General features: G+C 34.9%; 1 protein-coding gene across 2 annotated transcripts; it reads left to right on the forward strand.

Annotated features, from left to right (window-relative positions):
* The first annotated feature begins 3,728 nt into the window (after positions 1–3,728).
* LOC123704461 (toll-like receptor 13) lies at positions 3,729–14,436 on the forward strand. Of its 2 annotated transcripts, none has more exons than XM_045652855.1 (8): positions 3,729–3,749; positions 7,615–7,766; positions 8,155–8,291; positions 8,897–9,062; positions 9,176–10,519; positions 12,134–12,267; positions 12,980–13,107; positions 13,765–14,436. In XM_045652855.1, the coding sequence occupies exons 2-8, from the start codon at positions 7,712–7,714 to the stop codon at positions 13,970–13,972; spliced, it is 2,172 nt and encodes a 723-aa protein (XP_045508811.1). In that variant the 5' UTR covers positions 3,729–3,749; positions 7,615–7,711; the 3' UTR covers positions 13,973–14,436. The 2 variants fall into 2 exon arrangements, with proteins under 2 accessions (XP_045508811.1, XP_045508810.1); XM_045652854.1 differs by lacking the exon at positions 3,729–3,749 and adding an exon at positions 4,520–4,612.
* Positions 14,437–16,050: the final 1,614 nt, after the last annotated feature.

Genomic DNA, 16,050 nt, shown 5'->3' on the forward strand with positions numbered 1-16,050 from the left:
TCTTTTATATAAAAAGGATGATTGGATTTCAACCAAATTTCGATAGACATCAATAAAAAATATGATAAATACAAAAATATCTATCTATTACGCATTTGATGATATTTGGTACAGTCCTTAACTATGGAAAAAGAACTCAATATAAAACATTTATTTATTCAATAAGACTTCTTCTATATAGAAGCACTTTTGCAACATAAACTTTTATCACAAAAACAAAGTTGAAGGTAATACAATAATCAAAGATATCCACAATATATAATGTCAGTGTGATATGGCCTTAACGCTGCAGTCAAAGGTGCAACGTCAACCTTTCTTAAAAACCTTTAAAAACTGCATTATAAGGTTATGTCGTAAATGCAAGTGGCATTGAATGTATTCAACGTTGTATAAAAATTAATGGTAATGGTTTTAAAGATTTCAAATTTACATATTTTATCTACTTAGTTGTAAGTTAGATACTGTTTATCTGTGGTATATTGAATTCATGTCGTCGTTCGAAAGTCGTTTTAAATATGGACGTTCACCACAATAATCGAAATTTTATATAATACTAGCTTACCGCCCGCTGCTTCGCCCGCTTTGTCTAAAACCTAATAAATTATAAATACTAAAAACTTCCTCTTGAATCACTATATCTATCTATTAAAAAAACCGCATCAAAATCCGTTACGTAGTTTTGAAGATTTAAGCATACATAGGGACATAGGGACAGAGAAAGCGACTTTGTTTTATACTAGGTACTAGGTAGTAAGTACCTATGTAGTGATGAATGTTTTAATTGCAAAAAACACAGGATTTTGAAATAGCTCTAAAAATATAATATTTTTAATCGAATTATCTGGAAAGTTATAGGTTAGGCTAATTTATTAGTTTAATGTTATTGTTACACGTAGGTACCTACTATTATATATTATGTGCCTATTGGTAGGTACTTTTGGTATATTTTTAAATTACTGCCATTGTCGAACAAAGACTAATTTATTCTATACTAGCGGTCCGCCCCGGCTTCGCCCGTGGTATATGTTTACGTTTTATCTGCATAAGATCCATCCTCGTACTTCAAGGAATATAATAAAAAAAGAATTATCGAAATCGGTTCAGCCGTTCTCGAGTTATGCGCTTACCAACACATTTTGCAATTCATTTTTATATATATAAGAAGAAGATTATTTATTTCATTGTAATCGGTTCAGTAGTATTTGCGTGAAAGAGTAACAAACACACACACATCCTCACAAACTTTCGCATTTATAATAATAGTAAGTACTTACGAAGGAAGTAGGATTAGTGAAGTGTGCATAAATTGCCTGGAATTAATAATTGATTTCTGCAAATTTCTGCGTTTATTTAATTTAAATTTAAAATTAAATAAATATCATGTGCAAAGGTGCAATACATCAACTTTTTTCTAATTAAATAATTAAATTTTGTTTTAGTACTTTCATTGTAAAATCCGACTATAATATTATGTAGGTTATTTTATAAAGTCCTAGGACCTAGACCTTTATTTAGCTATTGTATGTAAAACAGATTAATTGTTTAGGTCAATGAACCCAAGGTTTTATTAAATTGTAACTTAATTTATTTTTATACGATTTATATTTTTTTGTCATTTTGTCTCTTAATTGCCATTCTTTCATAATATGTAGGTCTTCTAGATTCTTTTACATATACATAGGTACATATACATAGGTATTAGGTACATATAAATTTTAAATAATAGATTATTTAGATTACGCATAAATATAGCCTTAAAGATTATTAAAGTATTTTAGTTATAGTTATAGATTAAGTTATAGTAAAAAGATTTATTATTATAAAGGTTTACAGCGTATAAAAAATACCTTTTAGCTACATTTTTGCATGATATTTGTAAGGAATAAATAAAAAAAAACGTTCCAACTGTTTCTTATTGTAACGAGGTCTTTCTGAGATATTTATTTATTCGGAATGATTAAATGTTAAAACTATCATTTTAATATTAGATGAAGTCGATCCACCTAAAATCTATACTTAATATTATAAAGCTGAAGAGTTTGTTTGAACGCGCTTATCACAGGAACTACTGGTCCGATTTGAAAAATTATTTCGGTGTTACATAGCCCATTTACCGACGAAGACTATATGCTATATATCAAACCCAAACTCAAACATTTATTTATTAAATAAGAGTTCTTCGAGAAGCACTTTTGACACGTCATATTTTTTACATTTACCACCGTTTCGGAAAGCAGTATCTATGGAGAAGAACCGGCAAGAAACTCCATAGCTGCTCTTTTAAATCATGTCAGTTTTACAATTTAATCTTACAAAATATGTAACTGTATATTATCATAATAATATCATCACGCTAAGACCAACGAGAGAGGAACAATGCGGGTAAAAGCGCGGGGCACAGCTAGTCCTTCATATACCTACAACATCGAATAAAAAAAAACAACAAACAGTTTTAGTATCTTAAAATCAAAATCGTTAGTATATAATCTACTAGACGTCCGCCCCGGCTTCGCCCGTGGTACATATTTCGCAATAAAAGGTAGCCTATGTCCTTTCTCGGGTATCAAAATATCTCCATACCAAATTTCATGCAAATTGGTTCAGTAGTTTAGGCGTGATTGAGTAACAGACAGACAGACAGACAGAGTTTACTTTCGCATTTATAATATTAGTATGGATTAATTATTCAATACGTAACAAAAGGGAACATTTAAATTGTTAAATGAATTTTATTTCCAGAATACATAATAAAATTGTTCTAATTTTATTCTGGAACATTCTTCAATACATTTTAAGTTCTTAGTATGCTTACATTGTTATTTTTGGTAGATTTTATAAGTGAAACTTCTTTATCGGGGTTGGAAAGAAATTTAGTGTAACATTTTTCATTTTGCCGTTGGGCGCCATCTTTTTCTTATCCCTATCACGCGTGATTCGACGTATTTCTGTAAATTTACTTATAGCCTATTTTTTTTAATAAGGTCATAAAGAAGTTTCACTTCTTACGTGTGTACACTAGTACACGCACACATTTTTTATAGTTTAAACTATCTAGTTGTAAGAATCTATTAAAATTATTATTATAGGTACAGGTAAATTTTGTATGGGCCCTGGAGAGAAATTACTTGAAATACTGGAGATAGCAAATTTTGATGAAACGAAACATTCCTTTGTTTTTAAGATGTAATAGAACTGCAATTTGATTTTTGAAAAAACACGTCACAACCATTGAGATATTATTACTACGTATGGAGACGACACCGCCTACATCACTTATGTTCCATAGGTCATATGGCTTATCTGCACTCAGTCGTTTGCTCGCTAATTGGCGAGAATGTCATGCTCATTTTTTGTTTGTTTTAAAGTGAAACTCATCAAATACTCCTTCGTGTGTGTAACGATATTGCAAAAATAATACAAATAATACGGAAAAGTGCAAAGGAATAACTTTTCATCGGTAAGTACCTAACTAGATAATAATTTTTAAAACTTGGTTCGAGCAAAAATTGTTATTTCATTACTCAAGTAAATAATGTTAATTAACAATTGCACGTATTCGAATGTTGTGCATAAATAATACAAAGTTAAACTAATGAATTTATAAATTTTTACAGACTCAGTTCGACGATGACCTAATTCAAAGAAATGCTGAATAATACGACGCAATTGAATAAATTAAATTAAAATTAAAATTGATAAAAATCAAACAATGTAAAGTTCCATATTTCAAACAATTGGTAATTTGTTGGGTAAGCAATGTAGCGCGCAGCCAGTGTATGGATGGGTAACCACATAGTTGCAATATTATATTTGTCACTAGCTTACCGCCCGCGGTTTCGCCCGCTTTGTCTAAAACCTAATAAATTATATACTAAAACCTTCCTCTTGAATCACTCTATCTATTAAAAAAAACTGCATCAAAATCCGATGCGTAGTTTTAAAGATTTAAGCATACAAAGGGACATAGGGACAGAGAAAGCGACTTTGTTTTATATACTATGTAGGTATTAGTAGATAGAATCAGCGAATCAGCATCACTCCAAAAAGGTAGAAAAATAATGTGTGCGTGTACTAGTGTACACACGTAAGAAGTGAAACTTCTTTATGACCTTATTTTTCAAAAAATAATTGCATATATGCAACTTTACAGAAATACGTCGAATCACGCGTGGTAGGGATAAGAAAAAGATGGCGCGTAACGGAAAAATGTCACGCGTAACGGAAAAATGTTACACTAATTTTTTTTCCAACCCCGTTATAGAACTTTTACTTCAAAAAAGTAACGTATTCTTGGCGCAGTCTATCTGTCAAATTGACAGCTGCGTGACGTTCAGAATTTTGAACAGAGAATTCGCGCCAAAACGCACGATTCGATTTGTAAAAATCAAAATGCCATTATTTTATACAGATAAGATATGATCACAGATAGTTTCGCATGAATAATACAGATAAGATAAAGAATTAACGTATTTAATATTTTAATTTTTATCATAATAGTTATGTCGCGTGCGGTGTCAACTTCTCTTTGATATTCGCGAAAACTGTTCTACGATGTGTTTTTGTAAGCAATGTGTTTGTTTATGTGTCGATACGGAATGATTTGGCAAATAATGTAAGTGTGTTTGACGTCATCACTACATAGTAGAAACAATGTCGCTTTCGCTGTCTCTATGTCCCTGTGTATGTTTAAATCTTTAAAAATACGCAACGGATTTTAATGCGGTTTTTTTTGTAATAAATAGAGTGATTCAAGAGGACAGTTTTTGTATATAATTTACTAGCTTTGCTCCGCGGTCACACCCGCATTGCTCCGCTCCTGTTGGTCTTAGCGTGATGATATAATATTATAGCATTCCTCGATAAATGGGCTATTTAACACCGAAATAATCTTTCAAATCGGACATGAAGTTCCTGAGATTAGCGCGTTCAAACAAACAAACTCTTCACCTTTATAATATTAGTATAGATTAGGTTTTAGACAAAGCGGGCGAAGCCGCAGATGGAAAGGTAATTTTGTATAAATTGTATGCGTTCAATGTTCACAAAATATTAGATCGATTCTTTGAAATATATTTAATGTTTACTGGATACAGGTGTATATTATGTAATTTTATCGGGAAGGAATTATAAAAAAGACAATCGTGTACATATCGTGTAGGGAATGTTATTTTTTGATAAAATATTATGAACGTGAAGTTAAAATAATTACGATTCTTACTATAGAATATTCTTATAATTTATTTTGTACATGTATTTTACAATACAGAAATAGATTTGAGAATAAAACTTTTAAATAAGTGCACGCTATTTATTTATTGATTCATAAAATCACAATTTAACACTATTTATAAATAACACCTATATCTGTAATTGCTAAAGATAAACATAAAATAATAAGGAAATAGATAAATTATGATACGATTTAATAAAGTAGTTATGTCTTAGAATGCAAATCAAGATAATAATATGTAGGTATTTTATCAAAATAAATAATGCTAATCACTATCATCACTGCATAGTATAAAACAAAGTCGCTTTCTCTGTCCCTATGTCCCTTTGTATGCTTAAATCTTTAAAACTACGCAACGGATTTTGATGCGGTTTTTTTAATAGATAGAGTGATTCAAGAGGAAGGTTTTAGTATATAATTTATTAGGTTTTAGACAAAGCGGGCGAAGCTGCGGGCGGTAAGCTAGTATTAACAAAGCAATTTCTGATGGGATCACGGGTGGCCGAGTGATTCGCCAAGGCGGAAGACCGTCCGATTCCCGCCTAGTGGTTTTTTTTCCCATTGTTTAAAAATGTATATTTATAAAGCGTTTGTGTATTATAAAATTATAATATCAAATTGAACTTTAATAGTTCATTGAAAAGTAATATTGAGCACACCCCGGACACTACATACATACAAAATTATCGTTTTGACAGTCACACTGTAGAGACTGCAAATGTGTGTGTTAACGCTTTGTGGTTGGCACATTTGTGACTAGCGTAAAAAAAATCGCGTTTTTCTGATGAAATACATCCGTAAACAGCACAATATCTAACCATTTTCTACGAAAAACGATAATCACAAATCCAAAATAATAATATTACTTTAAGTCAATTTGATTAATGTTGTCAATCTTCGTTGCGTATCGTCCTTGCAGAAAAATACGGACCATTTTCAGGCTGATCGTGCGGGGTGAGGTAAGTGTTTAATTTTGGCGGGAGGAGGAGAGTGTCCGTTCTGTAGCGTTTAGCTACTATTATGTATTCTGTGCTACAAGTTTGTGGGGTCATGACACTTGTTCCGTCATTTTGAATCTACATCTTCTAATATATAAAAATCAATGCCACTTTTCGTTGTAATTCCATAACTCGAGAACGGCTGAACCGATTTCGATAATTCTTTTTTTATTATATTCCTTGAAGTACGAGGATGGTTCTTATGTAGAGAAAACGTTAATATGTACCACGGGCGAAGCCGGGGCGGACCGCTAGTTATATAATATACTAGCTATGCCGCGCGGTTTCACCCGCGTGGCTCCGCTCCTGTTGGTCTTAGCGTGTTAATATATAGCCTATATTACTCGTGGATAATGTAGCTTTCGAATGGTGAAATAAATTTTAAAATCGGTCCATTAGTTTATGAGCCTATTCATTAAAAACAAACAAACAAAGTTTTCCTCTTTATAATATTAGTGTAGATAAAAATGAAACCCGTTTCGCGTTGTCACGGCATCACGCGTGAACGGGTGGGCCGCGGGCGGAAAGCAAGTACACTGTACAATTACTAAAATAATTTTTTTATTGTTTAGATATCAACCAACTACAAATGTCATGTTTTTTTATCTGTCGATACACACGATGTGTAATAGCTGAATTGATTTTAATTAATTTATGGCCTGCAGAAGCCTACTTTACTACATAAACTGCATTGTAAAACAAAGTCTATACCATGTCTCTCTGTTCCCGTTACATTCAAAAACAACTGCACCGATTTTCATTCTATTTTCATCTATGGATAGCGAGGTTTTCGATGTTCATTAGGTACACAAATATTTTCCCCGGGTGGGAATCGTACCCAGGACCTTTGGCTTGGAAGGCAAGGTCCAGCCAAGCCAACCGGTCAGTAATATCTTTATGTATCGTGTTAAAAAATAGTCTGTATTGAGATGAGTCACAATACGCGAAATAAAGATAAATCTTAGATAAATATATGTATTCATAAAATATAAACATCTTATTAGTCATATTCGCAATGTATTATACTCTGTAGCTTAGCAAAGATATCAGTCTGGAACTCTCCAATCTATACTAATATTATAAAGAGGAAGGGTATGTATGTATGTATGGTTTTCAAGCATAAACTACTGAACCGATTATAATGAAATGTAGCACACACATAGAGGGTAACTTGGATTAACACATAGGATACGTTTTATTTCGATTTATTTAATTTTTGAATTCGAACAAGTTGTTTCCGATATAAGCGAATTACTTAATACATACCCATTTAACTCAAGTACTAGTGAACCAATTTCAAAAATTCTTTCACCACCAGAAAAATACAGTATATATCCTTCTTAATATAATGTTTATTATTTTATTTTAGTTATTATTTATTTACAGTTTAACCTACATTCTTCACATACAAATAACCGATGGCCGTACAAGCGAATTCAGAGGTATCCGGGAGAGAGAGCGGCAACAATGCCTCACTGGGTACATGACTGATGTGCAGTCGTGGGTCACGTCGGATGGCAGATTGAATGTTGCGTTGAGTAAGTTTAACACATGTAGATAGATTGTCAGATATAGTTATATTTCCATATACAATAGAAGAAAGAAGAAGAAAAAATAGGCAATAGGCATCTCCACGTACAAGAACTTCGATTGCGAATCCGCTCACAATGCAAATCATAGGAATATACATTTTTACTTATTTTTATATCAAAAAGTGATCAGACCTACATTCAACGTCCGATAAAAGAGGATCAGGCATGATTATATATCTCGCATAAATCCGTTCTGAGTTGGTACACTTCCTTTTCACTATTAAAGAAAGTTTATACAAGTTTTTAATCCTAGTAGTTTGCTTTGTTATATCAGTCAGTCCCTTTGTGTAATTAGATATGATTTTATACATAATCCACCTCAATTAATTTCCAGAGGAAGGAGTGGTGGATCTATCTAGTAGAAGTGATGCAACACCAGCTTTGAAAAACTTGCTAAGACTGCAAAGTAGGAACAACGGAGTCATCAAATACCTGAGCATGGCCAGGTGTGGTTTTCGACAAGTTCCATCGGTATAATTTTTATTTATTAATACCTTTTATCGATCCCTTAACTGATAACTTATGAGAGGCCCATGTCCCTGCAGTGGGAACATATAGTATGGGTTGAGGATGTATCCATTTATTGATCGCTTATGGGAGGCTCGTTTCCCTGCAGTAGGATCATATTATATGGCCTATTATTTTACCTTTTCACTCATACTCGAAATATTTGCATGTGCTATTTCACTTGCATCATGCAACATGTTTTATTCCATTGATTAAAGGAAGGCTTTGTTCTTTCCCAAAGTTTATTCTATATCAGAAAGTTAAACAGACATATCCGCAATTAAAATATTATTATTAGCAGCACTAATTGTATTTTATTTTTTCATAGAATCCATTTAACTATCGCTCTTTGTATTTATTTAAAGTAGGAAATACTTAGTGTGGTTTTTCAACGTCCGCGTCGTCCCATTTAATAGAAGTAGGCTTATTCTACACCATGAAATATATTTAGAAATCTTTATCCACATTACCAATATTTTTCTTTATAATCTTAACACAGTTTACCATAATTCCGAATATCAGGGTCTGAACAAAAATAAATTATTTTATTACCTAATCATTATTTTCAGGTAGTTTACTTGCGTGATAGTTCTATGGATCTAGCGGCTTCAGTCGAATATATAACATTTTACGGCAACAATTTTGGACAATTTCTAATCACTGCAGAGAGATATGACTCCATATTGAATACGACGAACGCTAAAGAAGTCTATCTGGGCCCTGAGAGCGTGCAGAGTAAGATGATGGTTAATTTTGTTGTTCATCGATTTATCTGTCACTTCTAAAATACTTCTCTGTTCCTTATTTAGATTTAAGTATCTTTTTTTCAAGTTATGTCTTTATTTCAGGGAAATCAACATGGTCGGTGGGACTGCTAAGCGCTTCTTTCCCCAAACTTAAAGAATTAGATTTACGAGCTTGCCAAATCGAAGTACTGGACGCCTTCATTTTCCAAGGGATGCCATCTTTAACTTCTTTATACCTCGGCGAGAATTACATAAGTTTAGTAGACGCTCATGCGTTCGTTGGTCTGACCAGTCTACGGCATTTGGACTTAAGTAGGAATAGAGAAGACGATCTGAAAAGAATTATGTTTTTCGAATCTTCGGACACTCTCCGACGTCTGAACTTAACATCCTTAGACCTTTCCTTTTCAGCGGTTGGTGCTCGTATTTTAGGAAACTTTGGATCCAAATTGGAAAGACTCTCTCTATGTTACACAGGACTTTTTTCATTACAGCGAAACACATTCGCCAACACGTCACTAAAATACTTAGACTTGTCTGGTAATCCCGAGGTTTTGCTCGAGAATGGCGTGCTTAACGGACTAGAAAAATCACTGAGAGTCCTTTACGTAAAATCATCACAAGTAAAGTCATTAGATTTTATTAAGGACTTCACAGAACTGGAGGTACTTAAGGCGTCACAAAATGAAATAACAACCATATCGCAAAATGTGATGAGAACGATGAAGAGTTTACAAATTCTAGATTTGCGCAGTAACAGAGTGTCCTCATGGTTCACAAATATTATATCTACAATGCCTAAACTGAAAGTACTAATCTTGGTTGATAATAACATGAATATAGTAACGGATCGTATGATCGCTGATGTAGCAAACGTGAAATATGTGGCGATATCCAAAAATTTAATGATATGCTATTGCTACGTTAGGGACATGTATGAAATTGCGTTTCGAAATGAATTCAGGCTTAAAGATAAATTTATAACAAGCAATTTTATGGAAGACGACGCACTCATGTTCCACACTGGATTCTCTGATTATAACAATATTATAAGAATCCGAAGAAACGTGTCAGAATCGTGTTTTAAATTACACAACTCGACGGACGTGTTTAATTGTTTCGCTGGAGGTTTCAGTACAAATTTAACTGGTAACTTCTTGTATTTGGACTACGTTGAAAGAGATTACCACTGTTACTCCATGTCTCAGGGTAAAAATATTTCGTATGGTGAAGCAGTACCCTGTCAAGACCACGATCGACGCGATTTAAGACCGGAACTAAAATTAAAACGCAGCCGTAACAGCTTATATTTTTCTTTTATGCCGTTAGTGCTGTTACCAATTTTAGTTTTCATCTACATATTTAGAAGAAACTTCAGATATTTCCTGATAACCATGAGAAATTCTGCAATGCTGAGTTTGATTAATGAGAAGAATGTAGTCGACGGTAAGATTTTTTACACTATCATTGTTATCCAAAAACAAAAGTTATTTAGACTAGCGATCCGCTCCGGCTTCGCCCGTGGTACATATTTCGCAATAAAAGGTAGCCTATGTACTTTCTCAGGGTCTAAATATTTGTCTGTGTCAAATTTCATCAAAATCGGTCCAGTAGTTTATTTGGAAAACCATACATACATAATTACAAACCTTTCCTCTTTATAATATTAGTATAGATTATAATCTTTAGCTTGATAAGCGTACCTGCAATATTACTTAAACAAGATTTGATTATGGTTAGGGAGCCAGGTGCAAATTTGGTTAATTATTTCCTCTCAAGAGATAATTCGTCAGACGCATCAGAGTATAGTATTATAAAGCGTCGTGAACGTCAGCTGGCGCTCGGTTGGGGGGGTGAGCGGTTGTAGCCTCCCACGCACGTAGGAAAAAAAATACATTCATTCATTTCCTCTCAGCTAAAAATTTGTCAAATTGTAGCTAACCCAATATCTCAACGAAAAAAAATAATCAGCTGGTTACAACATGGTGTATTATACGTCAGCTGGTGTCTCGAACATGAAAAAAATAAAATTATTTTCCGTGATTTCCTCTCAAACTAAAATTTACCTGATGATAGCTTATATGTAACTGTGGATATATATATAGGTCAGCTAGCTGTATCTGGGTGGAAAAACCGTCAGCTGATACTTTGAAAGTTATTACATAGGAGTTAGACAGAAGCATCTATTGCCAATTTATATGCATCAACTTACTAGGTTTTCCTAGAATTATTGCTAGCTGATTTTTTTTTATTTATCGCATCAGTATATTAACAATCAGCTCACAAATTTTCATCTGAGATGAAATGACGTATCTTTAATTATTATCGTTATTTTTAAAAATTCAAGCAACACACGCTAGCATAATATAGACAGTAATAAGGTACTTGGAGGTGGTTAGTTGTGCACATGATTACACTACGTACATTCAGCCACATCGGTAAACATGTTTTTACAAATATTATAAACTGCATTTAAAAATAACTATCATAATAATTATCATCAAATTCACATAACTACCTAAAAGTGTAACAAATATGAAATAACCCACTAAAAACATTAGTTAACTATAATTATTAAAAAAATAATAGTATAATATATAATTAATAAAGTTATTACTTATATTTTACGGGGACTTATGTTGATGGAATTCCACGTATCTCGATGATTTGGTTAATGTCTCATTATATTCGAGACACCAGCTGACGCATAATACACCATGCTGTAACCAGCTGATTATTATTTTTCGTTGAGATATTGGGTTAGCTACAATTTGACAAATTTTTAGCTGAGAGGAAATGACTGAATATACTTTTTTTTCTTACGTGCGTGGGAGGCTACAACCACTCACCCCCCCAACCGAGCTCCAGCTGACGTTCACGAGGCTTCATAATACTATATTTTGATGCATTTTACTAATTACCGCTTGAGAGGAACTTGGTCATAAAATATGCTTCTGGCTCCCGGACCATTACACTATTTGCTATTTTTCCATCTAAAAGTCTTCTCAAGTAAATGACATCTAAACTCATTAATGAATATAATATTTTTATTAATTCTAGAGACGAAAATCTTCAATTACGACGTGTTCGTATCATATTGCAATGAAGACAGAGCCTGGGTATTGGACCAGCTCTTGCCACATGTGGAGAAAGATTGCCGTATTAGTGTTTGCTTGCATGAACGAGATTTTCAGGTATTTTATAATAACTATAACGCACATATATTAATACTAGCTGTTGCCCGCAGCTTCGCTTGCGTGGAAATGATAAATTTTCATGGTATAAGTTTTCATCGCCTATTTTACTCCTTTAGGGGATGAATTTTCTAAAATCCTTTCTTAGGGGACGCCTACGTTATGACATCTACCTGCATGCCAAATTTCAGCCCGATACGTCCATTGGTTTGGGCTGTGCGTTGATAGATCACTATATCACCTTTGAGTTTTATTTATATAGAAGATAGATAGGTAGATACACGCATCCATACACAAACACATCATACACTGAAAACTGCTACTATAGACTTTGAACAATTCTGCTACGAAATAAGATATTAATTTCAACGAATGTCTTACATACATTAGGCGATTGTAATGGCATTTTTCCTGGGCATGAAGCTTGAGCATGAGGCTTGAACATGAGGCATGAGCATGAGGCTTGAGCTTGAAGCATGAGCATGCAGCTTGTGCATGCAGCTTGAGCATGCAGCTTGTGCATTCAACTTGAACATGCGGCTTGTGCATGCGGCTTGTGCATGCGGCTTGTGCATGCAGCTTGAGCTTGTGCATGCAGCTTGCGCAGGTGGCATGAGCATGCGGCTTGAGCCTACCATAGTAATTCCTGAATTAATGTCAAATATAATCTACCGGTATTTTGTTATGTTGATGTAAGACGATTTTATTTCAGGTGGGTCTATCGATACTAGAGAACATAGTGTCGTGCATGGATCGCTCCCGCTTCATCATGCTTATCATCTCACGGCGCTTCCTCTTGAGCCAGTGGTGCCAGTTTGAGATGCATCTCGCACAACACAGGTATCTTTTAATATGCTGTTTATTTAAGTAAAAATATTCTGCAAATGATTGACTGACTGGAGCTGGATCCACAAGGATCCGTTTGTCCAAACTAAAAATATTGGATAACGAATTCTCGACATATTGTGCATATTACAAAACAGCGATATTATACGATTTGCCATGGCAGGCATGTGTGTGTCACCGTCATCTAGTTGAATCTGCTATTTGGTTGAATTACGAGCGTTATATCCGCTCTGTTCAAAGGGCTATGTAATATGTTACAATCCGTAAACTAGTTGGACGATGATAGACGGTTGTTAAATCAACGTTCGACTAGTCATTCAATTAAATATCGTCAGTGAACGCGCCAATCTTTCAATCAAATAGCAGATTCAACCAGATGACTGTGACATGTACATGACGTAACGTAAACCCGCCCCTATCCCCAGGCTACTAGACATTCTCCTATCCAATAAAGACACTTGCCAAATAAAACTCGCCTCTGTCCTAATGGACATTTCTACTAAGACAGATCCTACAATAGCCCCTACCAAATACATGCCAAATAAAAAGCGCCCCTATTACCATGCTACTAGAGATTTGACTCACGATACTACTATATAAGCTCCTGTGCCATAATCACACTTGCCAAACAAAACCCGTCCCTATCCCCAGGCTGCTAGAGACGCGTCGCGAGGACCTGCTGCTCGTGCTGCTGGAGGAGATCCCGCGCAGCCTGCGCCCCAACACGCTGCACTACCTGATGCTCACCAAGACCTACATCGTGTGGCCCGCGGACGGACACACTGACTTCTGGCGACGGCTCAAGAGGTCGCTTATTACGCAGAAGATGAAGACCACGGAAAATGACTCCTTGGCATAAAAGCTAAATTCGTGATGTAGTACTCTAATAAAAACGCACTCGACGCTACCTGATGATAATCATAGAGACCACACATCGAAATTCGTGTCATGGCTCTAATGAAACTATAATGTAATCAAAGAAGCAAATTAATTAATTACCTTGTGACGATCACAGGAAGACCATAAAGCGAAATTTATGAATATACAATAGCGACTTTTATTGTAACAGCTTGTGCTTGTTATTAAGAACGTTTGCATTACAGCCACTACACGAAATTCGTGTTATGGCTCATTTACAATGACCTATTCGCATTGTTAGCAGATTTTTCTCGTTAATGTGTGATTTCTGTCTTTAATAGTACCAAAGAATATATGAAAATTCATATAGAAGCGACAATCCGTCCGCAAGTTCGAACAACCCCAACCCGCATAAATTTTTAGTTATAAAGTTTATTTTGAGCACGAGAGCGAAGCTGCGGGCAACAGCTAGTTACATATATTTTAGGTTAATTTATAATTAAATTTAGTATAATTATTTGAATAATTCCTGACAATGCAGTATTTTTATTTTTATTGAATAAAATATTGTGTATGAAACGGAAATGTGTGAATTAATTGTAAGAGAAATATACACTTTGCTTTACATTTGGTTTTATTTATATTATAGATTCCGATAGACATCTTATAAAATATGTATAATAATGGTGGAGATTTAAACTACGATGAAAGAGATTACAACTATTAAGTACTCCATGTCTCATGGTAGAAGTATTTCGTATGGTGAAGTTGATCCCATACGAAATACTTCTACCATGAGACCCTGTCATGATCGACGCGATTTTTTTGAGCATGCGGCTTGTGCATGTGGCTTGTGCATGCAGCTTGTGCATGCGTCTTGTGCATGCAGCTTGAGCACGCGGCTTGTGCATGCGGCTTGTGCATGCGGCTTGTGCATGCAGCTTGTGCATGCAGCTTGAGCATGCAGCTTGGTGCAGCTTGATTATTGTATATAAAACGCAAATTTGTGAAGAGACAAATAAAACTGGTAAAATATCCAGCTGCTGTGCGGTTTCTCTCGCAGACGAAGCAGAATAGCTTAAAGAGTTAATGGACTATTTTTAATTATTTAAAATAATAATTTAAAAAATATATCCATGAGTTTTCAATCTATAGTGGTTTAAAGTTAACTCAAAAATGGAGCATTTTCGTAAATTTTCTAAAAAATCTTAGAGAAAGTGTAAGAAATGTTATAGTATGCTATATATTCGTGATTTACTCAATAAGCTCTTTCATTTGATACCACACACGACATGTTTTGGAAATTTTTATTTTTTTCTTTGTATGCCATATTTAATTACCGGGGTGGGGAGAGGGGGACCACAAAACTGGTTGGCAACATCTGTCTATAGGATGTCTGGGATCTATACAATATATATCAGAAGTCAGATTTAGGTCCGCTATTTTTGCAAACGAACATCTCCTTGGAGCCTGCTCTATAGTAGTACATCCTTATAAATAAAATGTATAGAATAAATTGTTGTATTTTAAGTATAATATAATAATTCAAAGGGGAGTAAGGGGAGAACGGTTACTAACATCAATACGCCGGCCCTAATGTCAACCTCACCTGCACGCGCTGATAGATAGATAGCGGCGACAACCAGAGGAGTCGTGGTGCTCCCTGCTAGATAACGAACGAGGCTCTGGCGACCGAGCTGTGGCGGGATAACCACTCACCTTCTTGGGCGACCGAGAAGAAGAGGCTCCAGCGGCCTTGAGAATTAAATAACCTCTAAAATGTCTGGCGCAGAAGGCAAGGGGAAACCACTGCGGCTACATTCCCAAGAAAGTCACATGAGAGTACAAATAAATGAGACACGATCGCCCTGCGAACCGATTAGCGACCGGCGCTGCGCTGCGTCCGGGGTGCGCGGTGTGAAGTTGGCTACCGGCCATGGCGGGGTAGGAGACCAGGCCCCCTATGGAAATTCTGCTACTGGAAACTCTATCAAGCTACGACACCTCCAAACGATAGGAACTTGGAATGTGCGCGGTTTAAATCAAGTAGGAAAACTCACCATACTGGAACGAGAAGTG

Source organism: Colias croceus, chromosome 29 (assembly GCF_905220415.1).
Source record: "Colias croceus chromosome 29, ilColCroc2.1".
NCBI lineage: Eukaryota > Metazoa > Arthropoda > Insecta > Lepidoptera > Pieridae > Colias > Colias croceus.

Excerpts from the sequence above, each read along its gene's own strand:
- LOC123704461 (XM_045652854.1), top strand. The coding sequence starts at position 4,569 with ATGTGTTTGTTTATGTGTCGATACGGAATGATTTGGCAAATAAT. Across the intron at positions 9,063-9,175 it reads GGGCCCTGAGAGCGTGCAGA|GGAAATCAACATGGTCGGTG; the intron begins GTAAGATGATGG and ends TCTTTATTTCAG. Across the intron at positions 13,108-13,764 it reads ATGCATCTCGCACAACACAG|GCTGCTAGAGACGCGTCGCG; the intron begins GTATCTTTTAAT and ends CCCTATCCCCAG.